The sequence below is a fragment of the Pollicipes pollicipes genome, unplaced genomic scaffold (genome assembly GCF_011947565.3).
Source record: "Pollicipes pollicipes isolate AB1234 unplaced genomic scaffold, Ppol_2.1 Scaffold_648;HRSCAF=739_pilon_pilon_pilon, whole genome shotgun sequence".
Lineage (NCBI taxonomy): Eukaryota > Metazoa > Arthropoda > Thecostraca > Pollicipedomorpha > Pollicipedidae > Pollicipes > Pollicipes pollicipes.
The window spans coordinates 20,591-34,368 of NW_023596886.1; the positions used below are offsets into that span (position 1 = coordinate 20,591).

The 13,778-nt window shown below is 50.8% G+C and overlaps 1 protein-coding gene across 1 annotated transcript; it reads left to right on the top strand.

The window, feature by feature from the left end:
* The first annotated feature begins 4,100 nt into the window (after window positions 1-4,100).
* LOC119106958 (nucleolar GTP-binding protein 2) lies at window positions 4,101-8,583 on the top strand. The gene is made up of 2 exons (XM_037230303.1): window positions 4,101-4,202; window positions 6,423-8,583. The coding sequence occupies exon 2, from the start codon at window positions 6,434-6,436 to the stop codon at window positions 8,423-8,425; it is 1,992 nt and encodes a 663-aa protein (XP_037086198.1). The 5' UTR covers window positions 4,101-4,202; window positions 6,423-6,433; the 3' UTR covers window positions 8,426-8,583.
* The last annotated feature ends 5,195 nt before the right edge of the window (window positions 8,584-13,778 follow it).

The following is a 13,778-nucleotide window of genomic DNA, read 5'->3' on the forward strand; positions in this document are numbered from 1 at the left end:
TTTCACTCGTGGTACAATGTGGGGGGGGGGGGGGGAGGAAGAGAGGGTAGCAATGACTTTGGGGACAAAGTAAAAAATTCTGAATTTTCAAACAACCATCGTATTTTACTTTGTGAGCAGTGCTCAGCGCTACACGAAATTTCCTACCTAAAAATGCTTAGATTTTACCGAAGACTAGAAAATGTTTATTTTTAAAGCGTTTCCCTCCCCTCACTTGAGGTGGGAATAACCCGATTGGCATGCTAGAACTCGGCGGATAGCCAAAATCATTACTAGAATATGCGAGAACACTGGAATTTGGAGGTGCCAAAAAACACAAGCATTTTCAAAACCACTCAATATTTACTTGGCATGTTATTTTAACCGTTATCCATGATGTGCATGTGGCTGAGACAGCATCGCTTGGTCTCTTCACGCTGGGGCCAGTGTCGGACAGAGCGAACTATACCGCAGAACCGGTACACCACTATGGTATTGGGCTCCTGCAGAACCCGTATTAACAACAATGGAGAGACAGTATACGCGCGGAATATCGCAGCGTCGCGATGGAAAGGGTTGCGGGACATGTGCTTAATACTAAGGCTACGATACACAATATTTCTAGAGATTACCAGAGGCTCAGTCTTGACTGCTCTATTTGCACATGTCGCAAAACAGCGACGGCATTCCTCCGCGGACTTCCTGCAAGGACAGTTCCTCTTATGCCGACATGCTTCGAATAGCCCACACAATTGAAAATTTCTCGGTGGCCCCACCTGGCTACAATCACCTGAATATGCCTTTGCCGACCTATCGCAGTCTCCAAAAATTCGAGCACAACACAGCCTCAGTCTGGTTTCGTCTGTGTGCTGGAGCGCAGTCATCACGTCTTGTCGACAGCAATGGGCTCAAAACGCCAGACCAGCATTTGGTGAGAACACAACGTCGGATCAAAGGAGCGCGGTATGGTTCCGCCACTTCAGAGCCGTGGAAGGTTTACCCAGCCCACCCAGCGCCAGCCGCCACACAGCGATCGGGTAGAGTACGAACTAGCGCTGAGGACAAGACCTCGTGGCGAGACACCGACAAACTGTCTTCACACATGCAAACCCCAGTGCCCTCCCACGTTGCCTGTGTTCCCAGGAGCGTTGGGGCGTGGGACTGTCAAGGTCTCTGTGAAGCACCAATGGAAGCGAAGCCAGAACCGCAGCGTAAATGTGGGAGGCAGCGTAGCGCGTAGGCGTGGGAGTAAGCAGATCGGAAGCATAACACGGCGTTGGTGCACGAGTGCCCTAGGCGCTACACCAAGACTTTGTAACGGGTCATGCTGTCAAAGTCGAGCCCTGAGGACGTCCAGAGCGGTCAAATGGTGGGCGCGCTCTACCATCCGACCATCGCTGAGCCCACCACCAGCGGTTCCGACCCAAACACTCAAGAGAGCGGTTTCGAGAGTCCGCTCTGTCGCCGGTGTCCGGTTCGTGACCCACGGCGCCGGCGGGCGCCGCGTGGCGGCGGGTCGCGCCGGCCGGCGCCGGCAGGCGCTCCCGCTGCATGGCAACACGGCCGGCCTGGCGGCGCGGGCAGCTGTTGCGAGAGCCCGCTCGTGTCGCCGGCGTCGGTTCGTGACCCCGGCGCCGCGGGCGCCGCGTGGCGGCGGGTCGCGCGGCCGGCGCCGGCCAGGCTCCCGTTGCATGGCAACACACGTACGGCTGGCGGCGCGGGCAGCTGCACATTTACAAAATGCCGGCAGCGGCCGAGACGGGATTCCAGGCACGGTGGCGCGACGGGCGGCGGCGAGCGGCCGGCGGTCGCCCGTCCGCTGGACGGCACGGCACGGGGTGAACCAGGGCTCAGACGCGTCGTCAGCACGTCCGGCGCTGCCACAGCGCAGGTCGGTGCCCGTGGCCCCGACTTTGGCCGGTGCCGGTGCCGGAGACGGCAGCCGTCTGACCCCGGCTGACACAGTACGCGCACCGCGCGGGCGAGTACAGCCTTACTCCCGAGGTACGTCCGGGGGTCGCAGGGTGCACACCACGTGACGAGTGCAGGACGAACCACTCCATGGGCGGCTAGTACGCATCGATTTTCCGGGTCTTACAATGAATACCTGACGTGGGGAATATCCCCATGCAAGTCCTAAAGGCCGAGCATAGCACGTGATCGCGATCGGTCTCTGTCACATCTAAAGGCTGCTGTAGTGCGGCGTCATCCCTCCGAGTCGACATTGTCGCGCCGGCACCCACTTCACAGATGTTCAGCAGTCCGCCAGGACCAAGTGCAACATGCAGGAAGGGTCTATACAGCATCAATACCATGGATGACATGTAGATAGTTAGTAGTGCTATAAGCAAGATGGTAAGACTAATTTTGAGTCCACAAATACCCTGCAAGGCAGACCATATAAAAACCTCATATATCCAATAAGCTTTAACCAGTCTGCATGCCAACAAAAGCATAAATTACCACACAAAACTAAATGTACTGCAGTTAGGGATGTCTTTGCCAATAAAACATGCTGGTTGGAAAAACAGGCAATTTGAATGATGCAGGAAATGTCAAACAACAATTAAGTAATATGAATACCTTATCACAGCATAAAACACAGGACCAATGTAAATAGTTACAAAATGATAATAAGATGCAGAAGCGGTGAATGCAAAAGGTGCGTAAAATCCAAATATATCACAAAAAGAAGCAATACTTACAAACCAATGATATTTTTTAATAAATGGCCACTGAGTAACTATATGATAAATGGGTGTGCATTACCATCTTTCATATAGTACAATTGGTAGCACACATGAGTTTGTTAAAACCAGGAAACCATCTCTAAAAACTGGTATTAACATCACACAGTCAAAAGTGGAGAGCTCAACACACCACACTCATCCTGCACTAAAACCTGTTATGGTGCAATCTATCAAAGAGGTGATCATAAGTGCATTGCATCTGCCCAGTCCAGTGGTACTCATCAAGTGTAAAGCATCAAACAGGCCTCCAAAAGGGGTGGATGTTTCTCAAACACCAACACAATCTCCAAGGACACAAGCCTTGCACCTTTCTGAGGCTTAAAGACTCTCCCTTCCAAACTATATCTGGCCATCCTGTCCCTCAGGATATTTGTATGGCTATTTGCCAGCAAGCTCTACTTCCTTTTTATTTGGCCTTGGCTACAAAAGGATCCAACCATGATTTTAGTATGAGTCCCCTGATTATTGACAAAGATTTTACATTGAATACAAACGTGACAAGTTTAAACCGCATGCACAGACACTCTCTCATATCGCAATGACGTGGATGCACAGCGCACGCATGTCTAAATACATAAGTATATTTTTTTACATGTACTCGACTCGGTCCTTAGTATCTAAGCATAAACATTCTGTAAGTCGCAGAGTTCTCACCTCAAGGCCTGACCAGAGTATGCGCCGGAACTCGAAAGAGCGCGAAAGTATCGATGCTCGAAACGTCTGCTCCACGTGTTCTGCTTGCGAACCAACGCTATCCCATTTGTCCACGCGCGAAGACGGAGCGGCACCCTCCCTCCAGCACTCGCCAATGAATGAAATTCCTCTACGTCCACAACCGTGCAGCTGATTGGCGGTATTTGGTAGCACCCAACAGCTTCAGGCAATTTTCTTCACGTTAGAGGGCACCACTTTGTCCGGGAAAAGGTATCCTGTTGACACTGGTTATCCCTGCTGTGTCAATGCATTTAAGTTTTGAAAAGTACTTAGTTGAGTTAAATGCACTCAAATGAGGCAGGAAGAGCCAGTTTCGTATGTGTCCGGCGTTTCCATTTTTTGGAATCGTAGTTATCAAGTGGCAATTGCTCACAGCCTAATAGTGGTGAATAAAGTGCCGCTTCTACGAGGCCTTTAGTCTTCCGAGATGAAATTTATTCTTTTAACATCAATATAACTAAGTTTCTAAAAAAGGTCCGTTGAAATGTCATTTCTGCATGAGCATGCCGCAAGTAAGCAAATGGAACATAAAACTGCAACAAACAAGGATGAATTTTCCCTGGTCAGGCTAAATTTGGTAGCAATAAGTGCTTTGCCATACATGCTTTACTTGCGGCGTTTACGTGCATGGCGTGCATGAACAGACCATGTGATCAGGAAGTACTGACCTTGTCGGTAGGCGAGTTGGCATTCGGCGAGGAAGTGGAGGAGGTTTCAGAAACTCAATCGCGCATAGTTCCAGCTTGTATTATCCATAAGGTACGTTTTTAAGGCTGTCGCTGTTAAGATTTGAGAACTCGGTGGGTGCTTCTGGAGGAGGTCCCGCCATGGCTTTGGTGGTCTAGACCTGAACCCTGTCTGGAACGCCAACATGTTCACGTTATGTTGAGGATAGCCAACGCAGCAGCGATATCGTGGCAACAATTTAATCGCACATGCTTCATAAATGTGGTAACTCAAAAACAATGTTGGTGGTGGTGAAGTAATTTCTTCAGAAACACTCAAAACATTTTTCTCAGAAATAGATCCAACACAATGCAATTCAGTCTGGCCTGATTTCGCTACTGGTACATGGTACTGTCTGGCACATACCCTGACTGATATAGACATGATGTGCAGAATGTGTCCAGTATTTCAATGAATATTCTACAAGCAACTTCAGTGCATACATGCAGTGAATGCAGAAGCTCAGAGTCAGGCACATGTCTGCCACCAATATCATCACATGAGAGTCAGTGCCTCAGGGAATTATGATGTTGTCAAGATAGTTGCACCCAAAATTTATTGAAAATGTTTTTCAAGCAAAAATAATTTTAAAAGTTCAGTGCCAGTGACTCTGGCCTGAGTTTATTGCATACAGACTCATTTTTCATTGCATCCATGCTGTTTGTGTGTATCTGGTACTGAACAGATTTATTTGCAGACTGGGCTGTTAGTGAACATCTGAATTAAATTGTATCAACATGTTAAATGATGTAGAATTTCAGTGCACAAGAAAAATTGTTACAGCAAGAATAACTCAGTGCATCACAGATCAAGTGAAAAGAATGCATGTTGAAATGGAAGGAAGACTCTTGATGGTTAGGGTAGTGCATGTATTGTCGGCACTCTGCTGTGGTTTTAAATGGGAAATGGGGTGCTGCAGCCTATTATCATAAGTATTATATTCATACTGGCTTCAATCTGGCAAAGTAAATGGTATTTTTATAGCTATTAAATTTGGTTTTAATGACAGCATTCTGCAGGCTGAATTCTTGTCATACAATATTATGTGATAATTATCTGCAGTGCATGGATAACATCACAATTACAATATGAAGCAATGCATTGCATTAAAGTGGATCAAAAGTTGCACCTTTTTGAACCAATTAAAGGGTGCTAAATTGGGCAGGGTGATTGATCTGACACAAATTTTGGAGATAAGAATGTGGTCTGAATATGCAAAGTGAGTTCCTGGAGCCTGTCATCATATGCTCCCATGAGATCCATTATTCATTCTTACTGTTATGCATATGCTATTACTATCACCATTAAGCATTAAAAGGATAAGGGACTGGGTAGCTTAAGACAAGCATCAGTTGTTTGTTGGAGTTATTTGCTGCTGACTGTGAATTGTGTGATAGATCATGATATCAGCTGCATGGGCCATGTGCTTCAGTTACCACTGATCTCTTTTTCTGGGGTCTTATGGTGGTGCATTTAGCCACATATGCTATATGGGGTTACCTACTGGTGTCTATCAGAGTGGTCTAACAATTGACAGTGGTGCCAGAAGCTATGCAGCCAAGCCTATCCAGAAGGGGCACAGATGCTCAAAACTGAGAGCATGCTGCTCTCTGAGCCAAGTTCTAATTGGGAATAGAAATACAGGGTGCTGGTAGTGCAGTGGTTAACATGTCTGTCAACCCCTGCATGTCTGGGAATCCAGAGGTGCGGAGTTTGATTCCCCGCGGTGCCTGCCCTTCCTGCCGGGGTGAGAGGCAGGCGACGCCATGTAGCCCAGCAGCTGAGTGCGTCATGAAGCCCCAATGACGCAGGCCAATTGGGAAAATCAGTTGGGGGTCTGATAATTGGATCTCAAAATTTAATTTTACCCCAGGTAATGTTAGGTGGTCCATCCCAGCTCTCCTGTCCATCTCTTGCATCTGTGTGTAATGCTACTGTTCATGAATGCCCTAATGCATTGAATCAGAGCATAAGCAAGACAGGAATGTGAAAATGATAACCCAATTTCAGTTAGAGCAGAGGTCTTTGAAGCACAAGTGCCAGCTTTCCTGTATTTGAGGGGACTTCTGGGACCTACCTGTTAACTTCTAGTGCATTGGTTCACTCATGTGAAACTAAGCAGGGCTATGGGCACTTTGTTGTGCTAGTTGTCTGTCTGTGTTGTCCAACGCCAATGTCTGTGCTCGTTAGATACAGCATATGTCGTTCCCATACCGACCACACCACCTCGTCAGCTCGTCGGTTTTGTTGCAGCTGTCGGCGCCATGGCGAAGACAAAAAAGCGTGCGCAAGCGCGCATCAGCTCGAAGCCCAGTGGGTTCAACCCGGCCGGGCACAGCATGAACCCGGACCGGGCGTCGGCCAAGGTGGACCTGCGGGGCGCGCCGTTCGCGCGCGACCGCGCCACCATCAAGCGCCTGCAGATGTACCGCAACCAGAAGGCCAAACGGGACAAGCACGGCAAGATACTGCGACCGATGCCGTTCCAGTCGAAGCTGACGCCGGGCACGGTGGCGCGCGTCGAGCCGAACCAGCGATGGTTCGGTAACACGAAGGTTATCTCCCAGGGCGCGCTGCAGAAGTTCCAGGAGGAGCTGGGCGCGGCCGTCAAGGACCCGTACCAGGTGGTGATGAAGCAAAACAAGCTGCCCGTCACGCTGCTCGGTGAGCGTGCCAAGACGCAACGCGTCCACCTGCTGGAGACGGAGAGCTTTGACAGTGTGTTTGGACCCAAACGGACGCGCAAGCGGCCCAAGATCACCACCAGCGACCTGGCCAGCTACGCCGAGCGCGTGTCGGCAACGCAGGACCGGTACGCGCCCGAGAAGGACCGCGACCTCGTGCGCGAGGCGCCTGACGTGCGCGAGGGCCAGCGCGACTGGGTCATGGGCGCCGGACAGAGCAAGCGCATCTGGAACGAGCTGTACAAGGTGATCGATTCGTCGGATGTGGTGGTGCAGGTGCTGGACGCCCGCGACCCGATGGGCACGCGGTCACCCTACGTGGAGAAGTACCTGAAGAAGGACAAAGCGCACAAGCATCTCATCTTCGTGCTGAACAAGGTGGACCTTGTGCCGACTTGGGTGACGCAGAAGTGGGTGGCGATGCTGAGCCAGGAGTACCCGACCATGGCCTTCCACGCGTCGCTGACCAACTCGTTCGGCAAGGGCGCGCTCATCAACCTGCTGCGCCAGTTCAGCAAGCTGCACTCTGACAAGAAGCAGATCAGCGTCGGCTTCATCGGCTACCCCAACGTGGGCAAGAGCTCCATCATCAACACCATCAAGACGAAGAAGGTGTGTAAGGTAGCGCCGATCGCCGGCGAGACCAAGGTGTGGCAGTACATCGCGCTGATGAAGCGTATCTACTTGATCGACTGTCCCGGCGTTGTGTACCCGTCCGGTGAGACGGACACCGAGAAGGTGCTGAAGGGCGTGGTGCGTGTCGAGCTCATCAGCAGCCCCGAGGACTACATCCCGGCCGTGCTGGAGCGCGTGCGGCCCGAGTACATGCGGCGGACGTACGGCGTGGCCGACTGGACCGACTGTGAAGACTTCCTGGAGCGCATCGCCAAGCGCACCGGCAAGCTGCTCAAGGGCGGGGGCCCGGACGTCAACACCGTCTCCAAGCAGATCCTGAACGACTTCCAGCGCGGCCGGGTCCCGTACTTCGTGCCGCCGCCCGGCTGCGGCACGGCTCGCGAGGCGGGCGCGGCCGACCCGCGGGCGGAGCAGGCCGGCAGCAGCGCGCAGGCGCAGGCTGAGCAGGCCGGCGCCAGTGGGGAGGCGCAGGCGGCGGACGGCGAGGAGCCCCAGGCGCAGCCGGTGCACGCCGTCAGCCAGGACCTCAGTCGCGTGCGCACTGACCTGGAGTTCGAGGGCGACGACGACCAGCCGCTGCAGCAGGACGAGGATCTGTACGTGTCGGACGACGAGCCGGACGAGTCCGAGAGCGAGGACGAGAGCGAGCCGCTGCAGGTGGAGCCGCAGCCGGCCACCGCGGGCGCCAGGAGCAAGCGGAAGTCGGGCAATAAGAGGAAACTCGTCGAGGACGACGGCGATGGTGCAGAGAAGTCTGCCGACAAGAAAACAGCCAAGCAGAGGCGGAAAGAGGAACGGGAAAAGAAAAGCAAAAAGATAGGATCCAATTTTTACGACGTTGTTAATGTCAAGAACAAGAACCGAACGAAGCCAAAGGCTTCTAACGTAGTACCAGGAAAGCGAAATCAGCAGAAGAAAAAAAAGCGAGCCTCCTGATTGTTTTTTTTTTTTTTTTTGGTGCGATGGATTGATGGTGACTTGTCATGTCTTATGCCTTGAAATGGGAACGATTGGGATAGCATGCTGCTAGACCCAAAGAAGTGTAAGATCCTATTGATAGGAGGGTGTCTCAATATATGTTAATGGGCCACGAATGCTGGAAAATTTGCTGCGGTACCAGTAACGCCACCACACTGTCACAATGCCCTCAGCTGATCGGCATGCAACAGCGATACAACGCAGACACTATGCCCTTTTTCTGGGGATGAATCACCACTCTGGAATTGAAACGAGAGTGACTTTTGGACCTGGCCAAACTTACGACGCAACTAATGCAAAGTTATTGCTCGAGAAGCAGAGTTGTCATTTTGTTAATCGGTTGAGGCCCAGCTGAAAGCAGGTACCTAACATAACCCACAACCTTATTTGTACCCGGATTTCGGCCACTTAAATTTGCATCTTCGGTGTTTAAACAGAAACTTTTGACATTTCGTCGATTCGGAATTGTTTTCCGGTGCAGGAATGACTTCCCATTTCGAGTTCTTGCGAGCTGCCTTCTTGTGAAAATCTTAGAATGTGGGGGAATACCCTGCAAACATCTTAGTAAATGTTAAGAAGGAATCTTTGATGGCTGTTGCTGATCGTGCTGTATAACCATCACAGCCATGGTTATACAGCAATCGCACCGTACAATTAGACTCGTCACTGCTGGTAAAACATGCCATGACTTTTAACTGGGCCACTGTGCTTTTAAAAGCTGTCGCGTATTGCAGTACATTGTTTTTAATCCCAATCCAGGTGCTACCATGTGAAGAGCTCGTTAAATATTTGCAGACTGGCTTAACGTAGTGGAGGAGTTAACGCGACAAAAACATTAGGTACCTAAAGGACACTGGCGAAAAATTAGCATATTAATAATGATGTTTTTAGGTACCTTCTGCCTAGTATACCAATCAGTAGCACAGGCAGGGCGGCGCAAGGGAATCGTGACCCCCTCCTCCTCCCCTTGGGTTCCGAAGTAACTCGCGAGTCCGAAGGAATCCGAAGTAACTCGCGAGTCCGAAGGAATCCGAAGTAACTCGCGAGGAGGTTAGTCCCGAGTTATTGTGTTAGGTTAGTCCCGAGTTAGTCCGAGGGGCTCTTCAGGCCTCTTGGGACCTACGATTAAGGGCCCAATTTCGGGGCCTGATTTTGTTCCCCGATTTAAGGGCCCAATTTGTGGGCCAGGGACCACTGAACACAGAGCAGACCACGAGCACAGCTTCCTGTCAGTCTGAATCCTGTGGGCCCATTTCCCAAACAGAAGCAAGGCCGGGGGTCACGATCTGTGTTGGCCTGTGTCGGTCAGGGGTCCTCAGTGCGTAAGAGAATGAGAATAAGGGTCGTGTGTCGCTAGTGGCCCTGAGTCCGTCACGGGCTTTGAGGAGGCTCGAAGAGGGACTGAGCGGCCCCTCGGTACCAGAAATAAGGGGCCCGTTGGACTTCGGTACGGCCCCCACCCCCACCCGCAGTGACCTGACCTCAAATGTCAGTTAGAGGGCTTCTATAAAGGGCCTTATTACTACGCCAGGACCCGCGATTTGCAATGTTCAGGGTTCCTGACACAATGAGGGACTCCTGTGTCGGTCAGGGGTGACAGTGCTCATCAGGGGTCTTGTGGCGGCACCTGGTCCCGAGTCGGCCAGAAGCGGTATTTAAAGGGGCCATGCATGTCACATTAAGGACCACCGCCCGCAAAACCGTGATCTGAAATGCCAGTGGGAGCGTCTCTTGCACCGAATGGAGACCACTGAGACAGAACATTCCTCTGTTTCGGCCAGAGACCCCCAACACCGAACAGTCAGCTCCGTGTCGGTCTGAACTCTAGGGACCCACTTCCCAAGTAGCGACACGACTGGACCCGCAATGTACATTTGTCGGAGCCCCTGTAACTACGCGAGGCTCTTGTATCGTTCAGGGACCCACAGTGCCTTACAGTACATTCCGTGTCCACAAGGGGCCTCGAGTTGGTCAGGGGGAGATTTGCTCACAATGGACCGGGATGAGACCCTGAAGGACAAAGGGTCTCTGCGTTGGCTGTGGCCCTCTGAAAATGAAAGGAAAGACAAGGGCTTATGATGATCGGTAGCATTGGGGCAATGGAAGGGTCCTGTGCCAGTCAGGGTCGCCAGCACCGAACGGAGGACCCTCCACTATAATTCCAGCATGGGCCCGTTAAGCCGAACTAGAGTCTAAGTGCCAATTATTGGACCGCCTGCAGCGGTCGGGGATGTTGTTGCGTCAATGAGGGGCTCTACGTCGATCCGGTGTTCACTATGGCCTGTGCTGGTCAGAAGGCCTCCCGGGTCAGGGAGGGGACCAACGTGATATGAAATACCCCTCCAGGGGCATCCAAATCAACCAGGGAATCCTGCCCCATGTCTCCAGAATAGCAGCCAGAACACACCGCGCGGGTGGACGGAATGGCCCTTCGGCCCTTGACCGTGAGCAATAGTGTGCCCCCTAATGTTCTACTCAGGGGGTCGTCGCCTGCGAAATAAAGGGTCTCAGAAGTGTTGAAAAGAGCGTTTCGAAATGAGTTCAAAAACGAACAAGATCGTCCCATGTTTGTCTGATAGCGTTCATTATGCGTAGTTGATTGATGATGAAGCAAATCACATCAAAAGGTTTGAACCTGTGCGTCCGCAATCTCGGAACCAACGGCAGCGAGGGCCTGGCTTGCAGTTTCCGTAAAACTGAATGAGTAACATCAGGCGACGGATGCCGTGCGCGCGAGAACGACCGTCGTGGGATAATTATTCCGAATGCTTTTCAAAATTGAATCGTACTTTTAAAAGATTAGACCAGGTGTATCGTTTTACAGTTCCCAAGTTAGAGCTGTAAAAGCTGCTGCCATGGTTGATCTGCTCTAGACATATTAACAATAACAGTAACACGTAAAAGAGAGATTCTACCTTTACTCTTCCAGTTCCACTATCAGATGATTCCAGCTCCACTTCGTGGTCGTGTCAACGCCAATTCGTTATCATCATCAATGTAGAAATCGTACGGATGAAATGGACGTCTGGACGACTTTCAAAATTTGAAATTTGATGCCCTGAGTGTTCAAAGGTACTTTCAGACGCGTCACCATTTCCGTCCACTTGTTAGCGACGACGTGGTGTTGGCCACGGGACCAACGTTGCGCTGCCCATGGAGACTGCAACGCCTGACATCTTGGTTTTGTTGTCAAAATTTGCTATCGCGCATGCTCAGAACGCTGGACATAATTTGTTTGACCCATTCTGATCAAAAATCATTGGAGGGCTTCAATACAGTCGCATTGGAGGGCTTAGCCCCCCCCCCCCCCCCCTGAAAGTACATATAGTGATACCCCTGTTGAAAAGTGGTGCTGAAAACGGTGCTTGGCATGTTGGCAGTGAAGATGTTGCCCCATTGCACTTCAGCTCCAACAGAGTTCAAAGCAGACGTATTCATGGGATCCGCGGAAGCCTGCGAGGTGGCACAGCTATATTCGTTGGCCCTCAGCAACCCGCCCCCTATTACGATCGACGGCACTTGCTGACTCCCTTTCGGCATCGCTGTTGCTCACTTCGCCATATGATGCCCCTGTGACAAAAAAATCTGCGAAGCTCGTTGGTACCGAGGCACACACACATGTTTGTGTTCTATGGCGGTATTGACACGGCATGATGGAGGATACACATGATGGTGCTGACACGATATGCCAGTATCGACACAACATGACGGTATTGACACGGTATAAAGTATTGTCACGGCGTGACGGTATGGTCACGATATGCCGGTATTGACACGACATGACGGCATTGACACGGCATGACGGTATTGACACGGCATGACGGTATTGACACGACATGCCGGTATTGACACGACATGACGGCATTGACACAACATGACGGTATTGACACGACATCTTGGTATTGACACGACACCTCGGTACTGACACGACATGCTGGTGTTGACACTTGACGGCATTGACACGACATAACGATACTGACACGATATGACGGCATTGACGCGACATGATGGTATCGACACGACATTTCGGTAGTGACACGACATGCTGGTATTGACATTTGACGGCATTACCAGGACATGACGGTATTGATAAGACATGACGGCATTGACACGTGACGGTATTGACCCGACATTTCGGTAGTGACATGACATGCTGGTATTGACGCTTGGCGGCATTGACACGACATAACGGTATTGACGCGACATTTCGGTAGTGACACGACATGCTGGTATTGACATTTGACGGCATTGACAGGACATGGCAGTATTGACACGACATGATTGAATTGATACGACATGAGGGCATAATCCATGCTTGTATTCCATAACGGTGCTTCTCAGTGTGCATGGACTCACGGGTGTCGATGTATGCTCGTTGTGAGAGCCCTACCCCCCCCCCCCCCTAATGTTGAGTTGGGTCACCCAATGTTCGTACCCCCCCCCCCCCCAGCATACACACAATATTGAAATAGTTTATCATAACACAAAGACGATTTTTATCATTCCTCACAGTGACGTTACAATGGAGGCTGCAACTAGCAACTTGTAGCCGCAACCTCAGTGTCATGTCCTGAATTGAGGGGTAGCTTTATCTTATTTTAGCGCGGCATCGATGCTTCACCTTGTGGGTTGATTTCAGTTACAAAATGAGAAACCATACAGAAAACGAAAATTTGCTGGGACATTATTTTGATCTGATTCCGCGCTGAGCGTAGGTAACTGTTAGCACTCTTAACGTATCATTCCATAATTGTAATACATCTTCAACTGATCCAGTTTGCCTCGGCCCCTTATCCAAATAGCATGAAATGACCTTTACCGTGCCATGCGGCTACACAACTGTCGGGTGCCCTGTAGCCAGGCTGACACCATGAAGCTAATGGCCTCGTTGACGAGCCATATAAAACACTTTTTTTGGAAGGCGAACCTACCGCTGCGCGTTTCGCCGCATCATGAATGTGGTCAATATGACTTGATCGCTGTACGAAAGTTGGACTTCAGCCACGACAATCGGTGTTTCCGCGCGGCGATACGCGCCCTTTTTGCGGGCGTTGCACGCATTGCAGCTAATGGGCTCGTAAAAAGGCGACGCCTGTTAAGTGCCTTCTCACTAGCTTTTTGTCGAACGATATCACCTGTGACGTACAATGCAGTCACGCTTAGTTAAACTCAGATAAGTACGTGGCACCATTAATTGAAAAAGTGGCATTGTCTTTGACAGCCTTACTCTTTTCCGGGCAATATTGAGAGAAAGTTTGAGCTTCCTCTGGATCATGTGGTTAATGTGTTTAAAAATAGGCATGTAGCTGCG

Excerpts from the sequence above, each read along its gene's own strand:
- LOC119106958 (XM_037230303.1), top strand. The coding sequence starts at position 6,434 with ATGGCGAAGACAAAAAAGCGTGCGCAAGCGCGCATCAGCTCGAAGCCC.